This window comes from Ranitomeya imitator, chromosome 10 (assembly GCF_032444005.1).
Source record: "Ranitomeya imitator isolate aRanImi1 chromosome 10, aRanImi1.pri, whole genome shotgun sequence".
Taxonomy (NCBI): domain Eukaryota; kingdom Metazoa; phylum Chordata; class Amphibia; order Anura; family Dendrobatidae; genus Ranitomeya; species Ranitomeya imitator.
In genome coordinates this window covers 136,098,612-136,118,380 of record NC_091291.1, presented here as the reverse complement: position 1 = coordinate 136,118,380, position 19,769 = coordinate 136,098,612, and the positions used below count along the sequence as shown (strand labels likewise).

The 19,769-nt window shown below is 44.8% G+C and overlaps 1 protein-coding gene across 1 annotated transcript; it reads right to left on the bottom strand.

The window, feature by feature from the left end:
• Positions 1-1,434: 1,434 nt before the first annotated feature.
• On the bottom strand, positions 1,435-19,260 carry LOC138651834 (nicotinamide N-methyltransferase-like). The gene is made up of 3 exons (XM_069742365.1): positions 19,058-19,260; positions 7,629-7,836; positions 1,435-3,052 (listed from the first exon to the last, which is right to left on the bottom strand). Exons 1-3 carry the CDS (start codon positions 19,206-19,208, stop codon positions 2,629-2,631), a joined length of 783 nt encoding a protein of 260 aa, XP_069598466.1. The 5' UTR covers positions 19,209-19,260; the 3' UTR covers positions 1,435-2,628.
• Positions 19,261-19,769: the final 509 nt, after the last annotated feature.

The window sequence follows — 19,769 nt, the reverse complement described above, 5'->3', positions numbered from 1 at the left end:
ATGACAGGATGGGGACGCAGGATGGAGCAGCGCATGACAGGATGGGGACGCAGGATGGAGCAGCACATACCAGGATGGAGACAATATACCAATATAAATGCTCGCCACCCGGGCGTAGAACGGGTTCAATAGCTAGTACATATACATGTGTGTGTCACTGAAATCTATGTATCTATTTATTCTATGTGTATATGTCTATTCTATCTATTCTATTCTAACCTGTCACGCTGTGATTTTACTGTAGGCGGCAGATGAATTGCCGACTTTTCAAAGGACATCAGTGTGTAAAAATCAGACTGTACTAGCATGGTCTATGTGCTGTTCGATTTTTTTTCTCGCACACATAGGCTTGCATTGGCGAGTCTGGGCCGAGTCTCGGTGCCAATTGCAGCCTGCTGTGATTTTACACACACGTCGAATACACCTGAGGAAAAAAACGCTGATGTGTGCTGTCCCATAGATTAACAGTGAGCTAGATTCATGCACATGTGCTGCTAGATAGATAGATAGATATATCTATAGATAGATTTACCTATCTATTATCTATCTATATATCCATCTATCTATAGATGTATCTATTATATATTTAATATCTATCAATCCATCATGTATCTACCGCATATACTCGAGTATAAGTGGAGATTTTCAGCCATTTTTTGGGGTCTGAAAGCCCCCCTCTTGGCTTATATTTGAGTCACACCCAGGGTCAGCAGGGCAGGGGGGCAGCAGCTGTGAAATAATACTCACCTGCTCCTGGTGCGGTCCCTGCGCGTCTTTGGTTCTCCCGGTGTTTCAGCTTCTTCCTGTACTGAGCGGTCACATGGTACCGCTCATTACAGTAATGAATATGCAGCTCCACCTCCCATAGGGGTGGAGCCACATATTCATTACTGTAATGAGCGGTACCATGTGACCTCTCAATACAGGAAGAAGTTGCGGCGCCGGGGAACCCGGGACTGCACCACGCCAGGAGCAGGTGAGTATAATGGGGAGGGGGAGCACTGCGCGATATTTACCTCTCCTCGTTCCAGCCGCCGCTCCATTTTCAGCATCTTCTGCAGTGACGCTCAGGTCAGAGGGCGCGGTGACGTGGTTAGTGCGCGTCCTCTGCCTCAGCGTCAGTGCAGAAGATGCTCAAGATGGAGCGGTGCCCGGAACGAGGAGAGGTGAATATTTAAAGTGCTGGGGGCCTGAGCAATGAGAGGTGAGTTTTCCACCCTAGGCTTATACTCGAGTCATTAAGTTTTCCCAGTTTTTTGTGGCAAAATTAGGGGGGTCAGCTTATACTCGGGTCGGCTTATACTCGAGTATATACGGTATCTATTATCTATCTATTAGCTATCTATCTATCTATAGATCTATCTCTGTGTGTGTAAACATTATTCTTCAATGGAGTATGTAAATGAAGAGATTGGACAAGAAATGGCATCACAATTCTTTTTTTTTAAGTATGTTAGTTTTATTTAGGTTACAAAAACGCAGACAAATACGCACAAAAAACATGAAAAAATGCACAAAAAACACATCAAAAGCGTGCCTGCATTTTCTGCCAAGAGAGGAAGAATCTGCACAGAAAATTCCACAGGTAAATCTGCAACTTGTGCACATACCCTTACTGTGATTTATTCTTATTTCAGTTAATGCTTTTATGCATTTAGTATGTGGCACATCCCACTCAATATGATCAATGTCCATAAGTCAATTTTTGCAAAGTTTAGACTAAATGTGAGAAATGTTATGCTTCAAAAGGACACAAACAGGTAAGTCGGGCGTCTGTCGCCTTAAAACTGCTTTAGTGTGTGCACTTTTATTACTAAACATCTAAAGGTACCATCACACTAAGCAACGCTGCAGCGATACCGACAACGATCCGGATCGCTGCAGCGTCGCTGTTTGGTCGCTGGAGAGCTGTCACAGAGCTCTCCAGCAACCAACGATGCCGGTAACCAGGGTAAACATCGGATTACTAAGCGCAGGGCCGCGCTTAGTAACCCGATGTTTACCCTGGTTACCATCGTTAAAGTAAAAAAAACAACCACTACATACTTACCTACCGCTGTCTGTCCCCGGTGCTGTGCTTCTCTGCTCTGGCTGTGAGCGCCGGGCAGCCGGAAAGCAGAGCGGTGACGTCACCGCTCTGCTTTCCGGCCGCTGTGCTCACAGCCAGGGCAGAGAAGCAGAGCGCCGGGAACAGACAGCGGTAGGTAAGTATGTAGCTTAGTAACCCGATGTTTACCCTGGTTACCAGCGAAGACACCGCTGAATCGGCGTCACACACGCCGATTCAGCGATGTCAGCGGGAGATCCAGCGACGAAACAAAGTTCTGGACTTTCTTCCCCGACCAGTGATATCACAGCAGGGGCCTGATCACTGCTGCCTGTCACACTGGACGATATCGCTAGCCAGGACGCTGCAACGTCACGGATCGCTAGCGATATCGTCTAGTGTGACGGTACCTTAACCCTGTCATGGAAAATGTAAACATGAATGGATCAACATTAACACGTTTTGGCTGATCAATTAGATTGTTTTTACAATTGTATCACGCACTAGATTAAGGATGATGATAGAATTTAAGATTCACACACAACCCGTGACATGGAGAATGAAATTATGACATCTCAGATCTACTTGTCTTTGTGAGCTGCAATGAATATGACACCCTTATAGTCAGTAAGGTCACTCACAGCCGTTCTCTTCCTAACCTCACAGCGGTCAATGATAAAACCTTCTGCAACTAGAGCTTTCCTGGCAAAATCAGCATCAAAACTGAAAGCATGAAACTTTTCTTTCCCGATTTTGAAATATGTCATCTCTAAACTTGAAAGTAATATAATGCGTCCTCCAGGTTTCAGCAGTGAAGAGAACTTCCTGAGATATCTCATGTAATCATCCTGGTTTTTGCAGATATAATCTAGGAGCCAAGCACTGATGACACAATCGGCAGGTGGTAAGACGATCGGATCCATCATATCTTCTTTCTCAAGGTTACATTTCACAACATGTTGAAGGGCTGATCGCACTTTTCCTTCTTTGTCCGGTAACTGGTCACTGAAAGAAATGGGAAACGTGATGAAAGTGATTGTCTCACAGTCAATATTGAATGGAATTTCTTCTTCTAGATCCCTGGGGGTTGCAGAACTTGGGGTATTACAAAAGGGCTTGTCTTTCTGTCCCTCGTATCAGTGTAAAACATTTGATCTAGAGATGGACTTACAACGCTTTTTTCGTTTACTAAGACTTAAGACCCATTTTGCCTCTTCCCCAATCAACCCCCCACCCCCCTGTACCAACCCTATGTCTATTGTGACATTAGGCCTACGGGACAAAAGTTCCTTCCGCCCACCTCAGGGCTCCCACGCTGTGGAGACATTTATTGGCTTCGTCCAAGAGTCGTTCCACACTATACGCGACGATATTGAAAAAGGTAGACTACACTATCCATCTAATCTCTCTGCTACGGAATATCAGGCATTAGTCACACTACAGAAAGACCCCAACCTCATCATAAAACCAGCAGACAAGGGTGGCGCGCTTGTCATAATGGACAAGGCACAATACATAGCGGAGATCCATCGCAAGCTTAATGATACCTCTATTTATGACCGACTCTCGAGAGATCCCTCTACAGAGATTAGGGGTAAAATTGATAGCATCATCACCAAATACTCACACCTAGGGATCATTGATCCTAAGACAAGTGATTTTCTGAGAAAGAAGAACCCCATCACACCGGTATTTTATACCTTACCAAAAATACACAAAAATCTGTCTAATCCCCCGGGCAGGCCAATTGTGGCCTCCACAGATTCAATCATTTCCCCACTATCACGATACCTGGAAAAAATCCTCAAACCTATTACTCAGAGATCAGCATCATTCATCTTGGACACTGGGGATTTTTTACAATGTATCAGGGATCTACATAGGGTACCTCCAAACACCCTCCTGGTAACTTTAGACGTTAAGGACTTGTACACGTCCATTCCGCATCTGAACGGCATTAATGCGGCACACCAGTCCCTCACCGCCGCAGGCCTTGATACGGACCAGATCAATCTTTGTATTGAATTACTGACAACGGTACTCTATAATAACTTTTTTCTCTTCCAGGATTCCTTTTACTTGCAGAGACGGGGGACCGCAATGGGCTCCAATGTAGCGCCCCCGTACGCTAACACGTACATGGCATTATTCGAGACATCCGTCATCTACAAACATCCTTTGTTTATTCACAACGTTTCCGTGTGGAAACGATACATAGATGATGTTTTTTGCCTATGGGGGGGCTCATTGGAGTCCTTGCAGGAGTTCTTCCTTTTCCTCAATGATGCCTGGCCAGGCATCAAATTCACTATCAGTCATGACCAGAACGCCATTAATTTTCTAGACACTATGGTGCTCAAAGATTCAGCGGGCCTACTTACTACTGATCTATACTCTAAGCCAACGGACAGGAATAGCTTGCTACACTACCAGAGCTTCCACCCACCATCCACGAAACGCTCGATTCCTATATCACAATACCAACGGGTCAAACGCATAGTCCTGGATCCAATACTCTGTGAGGAACGTCTCCAGGGTATGACCACGAAATTTCTTAAGAAGGGTTATCCCTCGGCAATACTGGCACGGTCTAGGGACCCTCCACCCCAAATATCCAGGAGGAACACAGAAAAACGCATTCCCTTCGTGCATGCATATCACCCCTTCTCCTTCATTCTTCACAAAACCATCAGGAGACACTGGCATCTCCTTTCTACAGCCCACCCTGACATACCAGAATTTAAGGAGCCCTTTTTACCATGCTTTAGGAGACCCCCCAACTTAAGGGACAATCTGGTCAAAGCTGACATTGGGCCTAAGGACCCACGTCGACAGATCTTCCTCTCACGACCAAAGACTGGCACCTTTCCGTGCCTTCATTGCGCACAATGCAATAACATACAAAAGGGAACACGTTCCAACACCCCAGATCTGGCAAAACATTTCATATCAAGAACTTCTTCACCTGCGACTCCACCTATGTAGTGTACCTTATCAAATGCCCGTGTGGCTTACTTTACATAGGGTAAACTACACAACCGGTCAGGGATAGGATTTCAAAACATAAATCCACCATCCGTTGTAGCAACCTACTCCTTCCCATCCCATACCACTTTCACACTCAAGGACACTCTGTTTCCCAATTAAAATACCAGGTCATTGACCATGTACCACCCCCAAGGCGGGGTGGTGATAGGATCACTTTGCTCAAAAAGAAGGAGGCTTTCTGGATCCATACTCTGGAAACCCTCTCTCCGAAAGGCTTGAATCGGGACTATGAGCTGATGGCGTTTATATGATGTATATCAATATTACCCTACTTTGTTACTAACTCGCCTTTCTCTGTTTTTTTAGAGTCGTCTATATTGAATTGTCGGCATAATGGATCACGAGCACAGTTCCACCCACTTGTCATCACTATGCTCAGGATACTCACGTCCCCCTGTTATAGCTATTATTGTTATGTGTTATCAACACCATCTCAGTACTGTTCTTGTCATCGGTCAAAACACTTCCACTACTGCTCTCTCCTCTGACGGCTGTCATTTTTCCATCCTTTCTACCATTGGCCTGCCGGTATGTTGGTGCATCTTGGTCCTTATACCTTTCTTCCAATCTGCTTCAGTTTATATATACCCTCTTTCTATGACGGTTACACATACCTCTCCTCTGCCATCTTTAACTTTACAACTGCACTACAACCTTCCCGTGGCCCCTGATGGGCATTATAGTATCCCTGTATTCGGGTACATGTACATGCGGTTAATTTACTCCTGCCTGGCGTTTGCTAATTAGCCTTCTTTCATTTTTAACAGGCTCATTTTCATTTATTTGCAGTATTTTTATTGCCGCACATTTTTTTTTTTTTTTTCCACACAGCTTAATGCAGGCAGTTACAGACATGCGCATTACAGTCTTTTTTCCGGGTAGTTTATAAATCGCTGCGCACATAGCCTCTCATACCCGATGTAAGCGTCTGGACATGCGAACTCCAGCCGCCCTTATAGCCCTATGTATCGCACACTGGCGGCTGTGGTCAGGCACAGTCTATCTACTTTTTAGCACTGCCACCTCCAAGATGGCGCCCGCACACCACCGTCCATGTGACCTGCTCTTCCTGGCAGGTCACTTCTGCCTAACTCCGCCCACTTCCTGGGCGGTTTAGCACTGCTCTCATGCTCACAGCTGGCATCCTCCCAGTCTCTGCCACTATATAAACAGCCCCACGGCCCTCTCTCCTCACTTGCAATTCAGCGGTGGACGCCGCGATGACAACACCCATATAGGTAATTACATGCTACACTCTTCAGCGTCTCTCCAGTATGTAACTCTATCAGGGTCCGTCATAGATGTTCTATTTCTTCTAGGCTGTAACTTTTCTCTCTGGATATCCAATACTATATTGGTAGCAACCTCCGGGTAGGTGTCCATACACTCCTGCTTCTTTTGTCTTCTCGTTTATAGTACCTCAGTCCACTCTCGCACTATGATTTATGTTCCACCTCCCAGGCAGGCCATATAGCCACTTGAATCTATACATTGTCCCAGTAAACGGTATGTAAATCTCCACCACTGTACTACCACTGTGCCACGACATAGGTCACTCTCTTATACCACTAGTATCCACCCACCATCATTTTCGCCATAGTCATATGCATAGGATATTGCATATGTTGTATATACTTTGGTTATTTTTGTTCACAGTTTTATTTATGTTTTCCCAATTATGGTTTTTAATTATGCTGTATTGTATGTACATACTTATTTCAGTTACTGATGAAGGTCCAGTTGTGGGACCGAAACGTTTTCTGATTTGGGATAATAAATCTTTCGTTTCTTCACACCACAAAGTTGAGTGCCGGGTTTTGTATTATTTGCCAAATATTGAATGGAATGACATTAAAGCTCAGTAGTTAGTGCTGGATCATCAGCTTCCAGTTGGGAAAATACTTGAATTCAACCAAGACGGAAGCACTAAGTTTTATGGCTATAACTTATTATAATTTCACCCAGTTTGTGGATAAAAAAATATTTTGTTCCCTTCAAGTGCAGTAAAGGTAGAAATAGATCCCCATTCTCCTAACTGAAACCAAAATTGTATTGCTTTCTCTAAATATATTAGGTGCTGGCAAAACTTTTTCAATAAACAAGAAAGTGCAGAAAATTGGTCTTTCTGGTACAATGGCCACTGCAAAAATTATACCTTGGAAAACTTATTTTTGCACTTTGGTCAATGGCAACCATTTGCCTTTATATAACGAATCAGCTGAATGCATTGAATATATACATTAGAGCTGAGGATTGGGATTCCCCTAATTTATACCTCTAACACAAGTAGAGCCTTACTGTACCCTTCCAACAGGGCCTTTTATTCTCCAGCTACAAACATTGAGAATTTTGTCCTGATTGGACAAATGTAGACTTTCCTACCGAGATCTAAAATTTCAGTTAGAACAAACCATCATTGTACCATCAGGTAAACCATGGATATTTATGATATTACACTAAGAACTGCTTTTATGTCTTTTGTAGTAAAAAATGACATGAGATGGTTTTCCTAATTTTAGGACATATACTTCACCTCTTTCCCACGCTATCTACATGAAGTTGTGTGGCATGGTTCCAATCAAACGCTCCTGTACGTGAATCCACCCATCTTTTCATCTCCATGATGCATCTATCTCTCATCTTCAGCACTATGATGTGCTTGAAAAAGTCACAGGCTGCAAACAGATGATGAACCATAGAACCAGAACTAAGGTCAATCAAGATATCGCCTTTAACATGACCTGCAGAAAAAAAATTGAAATATTGAAACATACATAGAGGTGGAAAAGTTAGAATAATAGTCAAATTGTGTCATTGAATACTGAATGGGAAAATCAAAACAGAACTTTCAATCCATTTTCGTCAACTCCTTCCTGAAAAGTCATCATATATTGACTGCACAAACGGAAGGCTGCTTCTATAGGTGTCAAATATTTACTGCAGTCACAACGGTGTCGGCTCAGGATCTGTAATAAACAGCAGGACTCATGTACATGTAAAATGATAGATGCCACAGAATAGAGACTGCCTGTCCAATGGGCAGGCAGAATGGTGAAATTAGAACTTTTGGTTAGAATGATTTCCTCAACCCAACATGACGATGCGGTAAATTTGCTTCCAAGTACATACCGTATATACTCGAGTATAAGCCGAGATTTTCAGCCCATTTTTTTGGGCTGAAAGTCCCCCTCTCGGCTTATACTCGAGTCATATACCCGGGTGTCAGCAGGGGAGGGGGAGCGGGGGCTGTGTAGTTATACTTACCTGCTCCCAGCGCGGTCCCTGCAGTCCCTGGCTTCTCTGGCGCTGCAGATTCTTCCTGCACTGAGCGGTCACATGGCACCGCTCATTACAGAAATGAATAGGCAGCTCCACCCCGATAGGGGAGGAGCCGCATATTCATTGCTGTAAATGATCGGTGCCATGTGACCGCTCAATTACAGGAAGAAGCTGCAGCGCCGGAGAAGCCAGGGACTGCAGGGACCGCGCCGCAGCAGGTAAGGGGAGCGCAGCGCTATAATTACCTGCTCCTCGCTCCGGCTCCGTCTGCAGCGTCCTCTAGCAGTGACGCTCAGGTTAGAGGGCGCTGTGACGTAGTCAGTGCTGGAGACGGAGCCGCAGAGGAGCAGATAATTATTGAAAGTGCCGGCGTCCTGAGAAGAGAGGTGAGTATGGGATTTTTTTTTTTTTTTATGGCAGCACCAGCAGCATTCTAAGGAGCACCTATGGGGCCATAAAGGTGCAGAGCATATAAGGGGCACAGCATTATAAGGAGCACCTATGGGGCCATAAAGGTGCAGAGCATATAAGGGGCACAGCATTATAAGGAGCATCTATGGGGCCATAAAGGTGCAGAGCATATATGGGGCACAACATTATAAGAAGCATCTATGGGGCCATAAAGGTGCAGAGCATATAAGGGGCACAGCATTATAAGGAGCATCTATGGGGCCATAAAGGTACAGAGCATATATGGGGCACAGCATTATAAGGAGCATCTATGGGGCCATAAAGGTGCAGAGCATATAAGGGGCACAGCATTATAAGGAGCACCTATGGGGCCATAAAGTTGCAGAGCATATATGGGGCACAGCATTATAAGGAGCACCTATGGGGCCATAAAGGTGCAGAGCATATAAGGGGCACAGCATTATAAGGAGCACCTATGGGGCCATAAAGTTGCAGAGCATATATGGGGCACAGCATTATAAGGAGCACCTATGGGGCCATAAAGGTGCAGAGCATATAAGGGGCACAGCATTATAAGGAGCACCTATGGGGCCATAAAGGTGCAGAGCATATATGGGGCACAGCATTATAAGGAGCACCTATGGGGCCATAAAGGTGCAGAGCATATAAGGGGCACAGCATTATAAGGAGCACCTATGGGGCCATAAAGGTGCAGAGCATATATGGGGCACAGCATTATAAGGAGCACCTATGAGGCCATAAAGGTGCAGAGCATATATGGGGCACAACATTATAAGGAGCATCTATGGGGCCATAAAGGTGCAGAGCATATAAGGGGCACAGCATTATAAGGAGCACCTATGGGGCCATAAAGGTGCAGAGCATATAAGGGGCACAGCATTATAAGGAGCACCTATGGGGCCATAAAGTTGCAGAGCATATATGGGGCACAGCATTATAAGGAGCACCTATGGGGCCATAAAGGTGCAGAGCATATAAGGGGCACAGCATTATAAGGAGCACCTATGGGGCCATAAAGGTGCAGAGCATATATGGGGCACAGCATTATAAGGAGCACCTATGGGGCCATAAAGGTGCAGAGCATATAAGGGGCACAGCATTATAAGGAGCACCTATGGGGCCATAAAGGTGCAGAGCATATATGGGGCACAGCATTATAAGGAGCACCTATGAGGCCATAAAGGTGCAGAGCATATATGGGGCACAACATTATAAGGAGCATCTATGGGGCCATAAAGGTGCAGAGCATATAAGGGGCACAGCATTATAAGGAGCACCTATGGGGCCATAAAGGTGCAGAGCATATATGGGGCACAGCATTATAAGGAGCACCTATGGGGCCATAAAGGTGCAGAGCATATAAGGGGCACAGCATTATAAGGAGCACCTATGGGGCCATAAAGGTGCAGAGCATATATGGGGCACAGCATTATAAGGAGCACCTATGAGGCCATAAAGGTGCAGAGCATATATGGGGCACAACATTATAAGGAGCATCTATGGGGCCATAAAGGTGCAGAGCATATAAGGGGCACAGCATTATAAGGAGCATCTATGGGGCCATAAAGGTACAGAGCATATATGGGGCACAGCATTATAAGGAGCACCTATGGGGCCATAAAGGTGCAGAGCATATAAGGGGCACAGCATTATAAGGAGCACCTATGGGGCCATAAAGGTGCAGAGCATATATGGGGCACAGCATTATAAGGAGCACCTATGGGGCCATAAAGGTGCAGAGCATATATGGGGCACAGCATTGTAAGGAGCATCTATGGGGCCATAAAGGTGCAGAGCATATAAGGGGCACAGCATTATAAGGAGCACCTATGGGGCCATAATGGTGCAGAGCATATAAGGGGCACAGCATTATAAGGAGCACCTATGGGGCCATAAAGGTGCAGAGCATATATGGGGCACAGCATTGTAAGGAGCATCTATGGGGCCATAAAGGTGCAGAGCATATATGGGGCACAGCATTATAAGGAGCACCTATGGGGCCATAAAGGTGCAGAGCATATAAGGGGCACAGCATTATAAGGAGCACCTATGGGGCCATAAAGGTGCAGAGCATATAAGGGGCACAGCATTATAAGGAGCACCTATGGGGCCATAAAGGTGCAGAGCATATAAGGGGCACAGCATTATAAGGAGCACCTATGGGGCCATAAAGGTGCAGAGCATATAAGGGGCACAGCATTATAAGGAGCATCTATGGGGCCATAAAGGTGCAGAGCATATATGGGGCACAGCATTGTAAGGAGCATCTATGGGGCCATAAAGGTGCAGAGCATATATGGGGCACAACATTATAAGGAGCATCTATGGGGCCATAAAGGTGCAGAGCATATAAGGGGCACAGCATTATAAGGAGCATCTATGGGGCCATAAAGGTACAGAGCATATATGGGGCACAGCATTATAAGGAGCATCTATGGGGCCATAAAGGTGCAGAGCATATAAGGGGCACAGCATTATAAGGAGCACCTATGGGGCCATAAAGTTGCAGAGCATATATGGGGCACAGCATTATAAGGAGCACCTATGGGGCCATAAAGGTGCAGAGCATATAAGGGGCACAGCATTATAAGGAGCACCTATGGGGCCATAAAGGTGCAGAGCATATATGGGGCACAGCATTATAAGGAGCACCTATGGGGCCATAAAGGTGCAGAGCATATAAGGGGCACAGCATTATAAGGAGCACCTATGGGGCCATAAAGGTGCAGAGCATATATGGGGCACAGCATTATAAGGAGCACCTATGGGGCCATAAAGGTGCAGAGCATATATGGGGCACAACATTATAAGGAGCATCTATGGGGCCATAAAGGTGCAGAGCATATAAGGGGCACAGCATTATAAGGAGCATCTATGGGGCCATAAAGGTACAGAGCATATATGGGGCACAGCATTATAAGGAGCACCTATGGGGCCATAAAGGTGCAGAGCATATAAGGGGCACAGCATTATAAGGAGCACCTATGGGGCCATAAAGGTGCAGAGCATATATGGGGCACAGCATTATAAGGAGCACCTATGGGGCCATAAAGGTGCAGAGCATATATGGGGCACAGCATTGTAAGGAGCATCTATGGGGCCATAAAGGTGCAGAGCATATAAGGGGCACAGCATTATAAGGAGCACCTATGGGGCCATAATGGTGCAGAGCATATAAGGGGCACAGCATTATAAGGAGCACCTATGGGGCCATAAAGGTGCAGAGCATATATGGGGCACAGCATTGTAAGGAGCATCTATGGGGCCATAAAGGTGCAGAGCATATATGGGGCACAGCATTATAAGGAGCACCTATGGGGCCATAAAGGTGCAGAGCATATAAGGGGCACAGCATTATAAGGAGCACCTATGGGGCCATAAAGGTGCAGAGCATATAAGGGGCACAGCATTATAAGGAGCACCTATGGGGCCATAAAGGTGCAGAGCATATATGGGGCACAGCATTATAAGGAGCACCTATGGGGCCATAAAGGTGCAGAGCATATAAGGGGCACAGCATTATAAGGAGCACCTATGGGGCCATAAAGGTACAGAGCATATATGGGGCACAGCATTATAAGGAGCACCTATGGGGCCATAAAGGTGCAGAGCATATAAGGGGCACAGCATTATAAGGAGCACCTATGGGGCCATAAAGGTGCAGAGCATATATGGGGCACAGCATTGTAAGGAGCATCTATGGGGCCATAAAGGTGCAGAGCATATATGGGGCACAGCATTATAAGGAGCACCTATGGGGCCATAAAGGTGCAGAGCATATAAGGGGCACAGCATTATAAGGAGCACCTATGGGGCCATAAAGGTGCAGAGCATATATGGGGCACAGCATTGTAAGGAGCATCTATGGGGCCATAAAGGTGCAGAGCATATATGGGGCACAGCATTATAAGGAGCATATATGGGGCCATAAAGGTGCAGAGCATATATGGGGCACAGCATTATAAGGAGCACCTATGGGGCCATAAAGGTGCAGAGCATATATGGGGCACAGCATTATAAGGAGCACCTATGGGGCCATAAAGGTGCAGAGCATATAAGGGGCACAGCATTATAAGGAGCATCTATGGGGCCATAAAGGTGCAGAGCATATAAGGGGCACAGCATTATAAGGAGCACCTATGGGGCCATAAAGGTGCAGAGCATATATGGGGCACAGCATTATAAGGAGCACCTATGGGGCCATAATGGTGCAGAGCATATAAGGGGCACAGCATTATAAGGAGCACCTATGGGGCCATAATCAAAGGTGCAGAGCATATAAGGGGCACAGCATTATAAGGAGCATCTATGGGGCCATAAAGGTGCAGAGCATATATGGGGCACAACATTATAAGGAGCACCTATGGGGCCATAAAGGTGCAGAGCATATAAGGGGCACAGCATTATAAGGAGCACCTATGGGGCCATAAAGGTGCAGAGCATATATGGGGCACAGCATTATAAGGAGCACCTATGGGGCCATAAAGGTGCAGAGCATATATGGGGCACAGCATTATAAGGAGCACCTATGGGGCCATAAAGGTGCAGAGCATATAAGGGGCACAGCATTATAAGGAGCACCTATGGGGCCATAAAGGTGCAGAGCATATATGGGGCACAGCATTATAAGGAGCACCTATGGGGCCATAAAGGTGCAGAGCATATAAGGGGCACAGCATTATAAGGAGCACCTATGGGGCCATAAAGGTGCAGAGCATATAAGGGGCACAGCATTATAAGGAGCATCTATGGGGCCATAAAGGTGCAGAGCATATATGGGGCACAGCATTATAAGGAGCACCTATGGGGCCATAAAGGTGCAGAGCATATATGGGGCACAGCATTATAAGGAGCACCTATGGGGCCATAAAGGTGCAGAGCATATATGGGGCACAGCATTATAAGGAGCACCTATGGGGCCATAAAGGTGCAGAGCATATAAGGGGCACAGCATTATAAGGAGCACCTATGGGGCCATAAAGGTGCAGAGCATATAAGGGGCACAACATTATAAGGAGCATCTATGGGGCCATAAAGGTGCAGAGCATATATGGGGCACAGCATTATAAGGAGCACCTATGGGGCCATAAAGGTGCAGAGCATATATGGGGCACAGCATTATAAGGAGCACCTATGGGGCCATAAAGGTGGAGAGCATATATGGGGCACAGCATTATAAGGAGCACCTATGGGGCCATAATGGTGCAGAGCATATAAGGGGCACAGCATTATAAGGAGCACCTATGGGGCCATAAAGGTGCAGAGCATATATGGGGCACAGCATTATAAGGAGCATCTATGGGGCCATAAAGGTGCAGAGCATATATGGGGCACAGCATTATAAGGAGCATCTATGGGGCCATAAAGGTGCAGAGCATATATGGGGCACAGCATTATGAGGAGCATCTATGGGGCCATAAAGGTGCAGAGCATATATGGGGCACAGCATTATAAGGAGCACCTATGGGGCCATAAAGGTGCAGAGCATATAAGGGGCACAGCATTATAAGGAGCATCTATGGGGCCATAAAGGTGCAGAGCATAAATGGGGCACAGCATTATAAGGAGCACCTATGGGGCCATAAAGGTGCAGAGCATATATGGGGCACAGCATTATAAGGAGCACCTATGGGGCCATAAAGGTGCAGAGCATAAATGGGGCACAGCATTATAAGGAGCACCTATGGGGCCATAAACGTGCAGAGCATATATGGGGCACAGCATTATAAGGAGCACCTATGGGGCCATAAAGGTGCAGAGCATATATGGGGCACAGCATTATATGGAGCACCTATGGGGCCATAAAGGTGCAGAGCATATATGGGGCACAGCATTATAAGGAGCACCTATGGGGCCATAAAGGTGCAGAGCATAAATGGGGCACAGCATTATAAGGAGCACCTATGGGGCCATAAAGGTGCAGAGCATATATGGGGCACAGCATTATAAGGAGCACCTATGGGGCCATAAAGGTGCAGAGCATATATGGGGCACAGCATTATAAGGAGCATCTATGGGGCCATAAAGGTGCAGAGCATATATGGGGCACAGCATTATAAGGAGCACCTATGGGGCCATAAAGGTGCAGAGCATATATGGGGCACAGCATTATAAGGAGCATCTATGGGGCCATAATCAAAGGTGCAGAGCATATATGGCACAGCATTATAAGGAGCACCTATGGGGCCATAAAGGTGCAGAGCATATATGGGGCACAGCATTATAAGGAGCACCTATGGGGCCATAAAGGTGCAGAGCATAAATGGGGCACAGCATTATAAGGAGCACCTATGGGGCCATAAAGGTGCAGAGCATATATGGGGCACAGCATTATAAGGAGCACCTATGGGGCCATAAAGGTGCAGAGCATATATGGGGCACAGCATTATAAGGAGCATCTATGGGGCCATAAAGGTGCAGAGCATATATGGGGCACAGCATTATAAGGAGCACCTATGGGGCCATAAAGCTGCAGAGCATATATGGCACAGCATTATAAGGAGCATCTATGGGGCCATAATCAACGGTGCAGAGCATATATGGCACAGCATTATAAGGAGCACCTATGGGGCCATAATCAACGGTGCAGAGCATTCTATATAGCACAGTTGTATATGGAGCATCTATGGGGCAATAATGAACGGTATGGAGCATCTATTTTTATTTTTGAAATTCACCGGTAGCTGCTGCATTTTCTACCCTAGGCTTATACTCGAGTCAATAAGTTTTCCCAGTTTTTTGTGGCAAAATTAGGGGGGTCGGCTTATACTCGGGTCGGCTTATACTCGAGTATATAAGGTAATTCTGCAGCAAAATCCACCCATAATGCATCTTTTCTTCATCATAAAAATCTTACAGAAGCAAAAATCAATTTTGCACAAATCAAAATAGATACAAATTTTACAAAATTCACTGAAGTTTACAAATCAGAATAATTCTTGGTTAATTTCAGACAGTATAAGATAGAGAAGAGGGATCACATCACCTGGCAGGTCTCCCCATAATGACTTACAGCAACAGTTATAGCACAGCCGATCATGATGATATATATGACTGAGGTCACATGTGCGGAGTCTGTGTATTGCTTTTTAGAACATTCTGCATCAAACAAGCAGATTGAACCCCCCATTTTTATTTGTAGTTCAGACTGTTAAAATTTAGTTTGTCACATCATAACTTTTCTGGCATCTGTCACTGTGCGTTGTCTGACTGCTGCGACCATTATTGTGATTTGTTTTTTTCTATGTCAAACTAACAGTTTTAAACACTGTTGCAGACTTTTAATAGTTTGTGCCACAGCATTAATCTTTTTCCATCTGTCACTGTGCCATGTATTAGCGCTGCACCCAATATTGCCATTTTTAATTTGTGTGTCAAACTCACAGAGCGAAAGATTTAAACACCACCATTAATTATTTACAAAAAAGTCTGATTTGCCCAAATACAAAAATGTTCTATCATTTGCTTTGTGTGAATTCAGTAAAAGGGTTTTCTAGGGAAAGGGAGGGAGAGTCTACGTTGAGCAGGGGCACCAATGCGCAGGTTATAGGGTGCCAACCTCCTCTGGTAGGAAGGGATATTATAGTAACCTATTAGGGTAAAATATTCCTATTTCTTATTTGCCCATATACACTGCTCAAAAACAAAAAGGGAACACTTAAACAACAGAATATAACTCCAAGTAAATCAAACTTCTGTGAAGTCAAATTGTCCACTTAGGAAGCAACACTGTTTGACAATAAATTTCACTTACTGTTGTGCAACTGGAATAGACAACAGATGGAAATTATTGGCAATTATCAAGACACCCTCAATAAAGGAGCGGTTCTGCAGGTGGGGACCACAGACCACATCTCAGTACTAATGCTTTCTGACTGATGTTTAGGTCACTTTTGAATGTTGGTTGTGCTTTCACACTAATGGTAGCATGAGATGGACTGTACAACCCACAGAAGTGTCTCAGGTAGTGCAGCTCATCCAGGATGGCACATCAATGCGAGCTGTGGCAAGAAGGTTTGCTGTGCCTGTCAGCGTAGTGTCCAGAGGCTGGAGGCGCTACCAGGAGACAGGCCAGTGCACCAGGAGATGTGGAGGGGGCCATAGGAGGGCAACAACCCTGCAGCAGGACTGCTACCTCAGCCTTTGTGCAAGGAGGAACAGGAGGAGCACTGCCAGAGCCCTGCAAAATGACCTCCAGCAGGCCACAAATGTGCATGTGTCTGCACAAACAGTTAGAAACTGACTCCATGAGGATGGTCTGAGTGCCCGACGTCCACAGATGGGGTTATGCTCACAGCTCAACACCATGCAGGACACTTGGCATTTGCCACAGAACACCAAGATTGGCAAATTTGCCACTGGTGCCCTGTGCTCTTCACAGATGAAAGCAGGTTCACACTGAGCATATGTGACAGACGTGACAGAGTCTGAAGATGCCATGGAGAGCGATCTGCTGCCTTCAAAATCCTTCAGCATGACCAGTCTGGCAGTGGGTCAGTAACGGTGTGGGGTGGCATTTCTTTGGAGGGCCGCACAGCCCTCCATGTGCTCTCCAGAGGTAGCTTGACTGCAATTAGGTACCGAGATGAGATCCTCAAACCCCTTGTGAGACCATATGCTGGTGCGGTTGTCCCTGTGTTCTTCCTAATGCAGGACAATGCCAGTCCTAATGTGGCTGGAGTGTGCCAGCAGTTCCTGCAAGATGAAGCCATTGAAGCTATGGACTGGCCCACCCGTTCCCCAGACCTGAATCCGATTGAACACATCTGGGACATCCACCAACGTCACGTTTCACCACAGACTGTCCAGGAGTTGTCAGATGTTTTAGTCTAGGTCTGGGAGGAGATACTTTAGGAGACCATCTGCCGCCTCATCATGAGCATGCGCAGGCATTGTAGGAAGGTCATACAGGCACATGGAGCCAACACACATACAACTGAACACCATTTCCTTGTCTTGAGGCATTTCCACTGAAGTTGGATCAGCCTGTAATTTGATTTTCCATTTTGACTTTGAGTATCATTCCAAATCCAGACCTCCATGGGATATTCATTTTGATTTCCAATGATCATTTTTATGTTTTATTGTTCTCATCACATTCCACTGTGCAATGAATAAAGATTTGCAACTGAAATATTTCATTCAGTGATATCTAGGATATGGTATTTTAGTGTTCCCTTTATTTTTTGAGCAGTGTATTAGCAGACCCATATCATAGTATGGGGTGTTGAATGTACTATTCAAAAGTTTTATTGAGATTTATTAAAGGTTATGTTTTATATGATTTGAGCACTATTCGGTGAAACTTTAAAAATGGTAACCATAAGACAAACTGTGACTCTGCAACATACTTCACATAGGAGACACTGAGACTGTTGCATACATCATATAGGGGACACTGAGACAGTTTCATACATCATATAGGAGACACTGAGACTGTTGTATACATCATATAAGAGACAATGAGACAGCTTTATACATCATATAGGAGACACTGATACTGTTGTATACATCATATAGGAGACACTGAGACAGCTTTATTTATCATATAGGAGACACTGGAATTTGTGTTTGTACATCACACAGGAGACATTGAGACAGCCATATACATTACATAGGAGACAATGGTACTTATGTACACAATGTACATCACATAGGACACATTGAATCTGCTGCATTTTCATGTTTACCATTGATTTAAAGAAAAAATAAAGCAATGGTTATTCTTGACGCACACATTGCTCATTCAAAGTAATAGAATGTCTAAGATCAGTTTTCAAGAAGCCTTATACACATTCTTCAAATACCATTTAGTGCAAAAATTGACATGTAGTCTAGAATTTTAAAGCAGATTTTTAATCTATAGGGCAAATTCAAGGGAAGACTGTATGACAAATACACAACAAAATCCACAGAAAGTCCATAAGAAACACCTGAGAATTTTGTTGTGGATTTTCCCTGGATGTTCATCAAAATTTGCATCTGAAAAATTGCACATGTGAATGTACTAGCTGAAATTTTAATTCTTAAATGGTCATTTTATCACAATTACTGTATTTTCTAAAGTGTTGGGGAACACGGAGGGGAGAACACTGACACTCTTAACCCTGTTTGTGATAACTAGAGCTTTTCTATGCTCTATTTGATGGATATGGAGCAGTGTGTTTTACCTCTTTCATTACCCAAACCCTTTATAACCATTATTTTGCATCTTATTAAACTAATTAAACTCAAAAAGAATTAGACACATACCCTCTGTGAAAGTTTTTGTAAGATTTTCAATGGGAAATATCAAGGAATCCTCTCGAAAGACCATATCAGGTTTATCTGAAAAATAAAACTCCAGATTTTCTCTGGAATCAAATTCATCTTCATGGTATCTCTTACAGGTGTTGGAATCCATTGTTTAATCTGCTATTACAGACTGGTGACTCTTTTTGCACTGGTGCTTGAGGTTTTATATAATCAGTAAGAATGGATTAACAAAGGCTGTTACTAAGGATTACATTTACTTATCATAACATAAGTTCTTATGTTGCTTTAGAGAATCATATGATCCTACATTTAATTGGAATTTGATAGATCGTCATATGTTAAAATGTAATGAAAACAAGTTGCTTAACCCATTAATGACTAGTTCTTCAGGAGTACACAGAATTCTTGAATTTACTTTTCGGCAGTGAAAAAACTAATAAAATATATTTTTGTATCAATCCAGCTTTGTGATGTCTTTATAGCTACGGAGAGTGTAGATTTTGCGCAACTTATTTTTTTATATAAGTGTTAGGTGTCAAGTTCCCACTGCTGCACAGGGGGAATCTTGAATCATGTCCGCTGCATTCTCCCATTCTCCTCCAGCCACAGTGTAACCTGCTCAGCAGAGACGTTGATCCCAGTGTGTGGCTCAAGCTGATACTGTGTGCTTGGTTACGGCTGCCCTTCCAGGCTCAGCCTTTGTAACCAG

What these genes read in the sequence shown, in the direction of transcription:
- LOC138651834 (XM_069742365.1), bottom strand. Translation starts at nt 19,208, where the DNA reads ATGGATTCCAACACCTGTAAGAGATACCATGAAGATGAATTTGATTCC. An exon ending in TACAAAAACTTTCACAGAGG is followed by an intron (nt 7,837 to 19,057) that starts GTATGTGTCTAA and finishes TTTTTTCTGCAG; the next exon opens with GTCATGTTAAAGGCGATATC. An exon ending in GTAGATAGCGTGGGAAAGAG is followed by an intron (nt 3,053 to 7,628) that starts GTGAAGTATATG and finishes CATTTCTTTCAG; the next exon opens with TGACCAGTTACCGGACAAAG.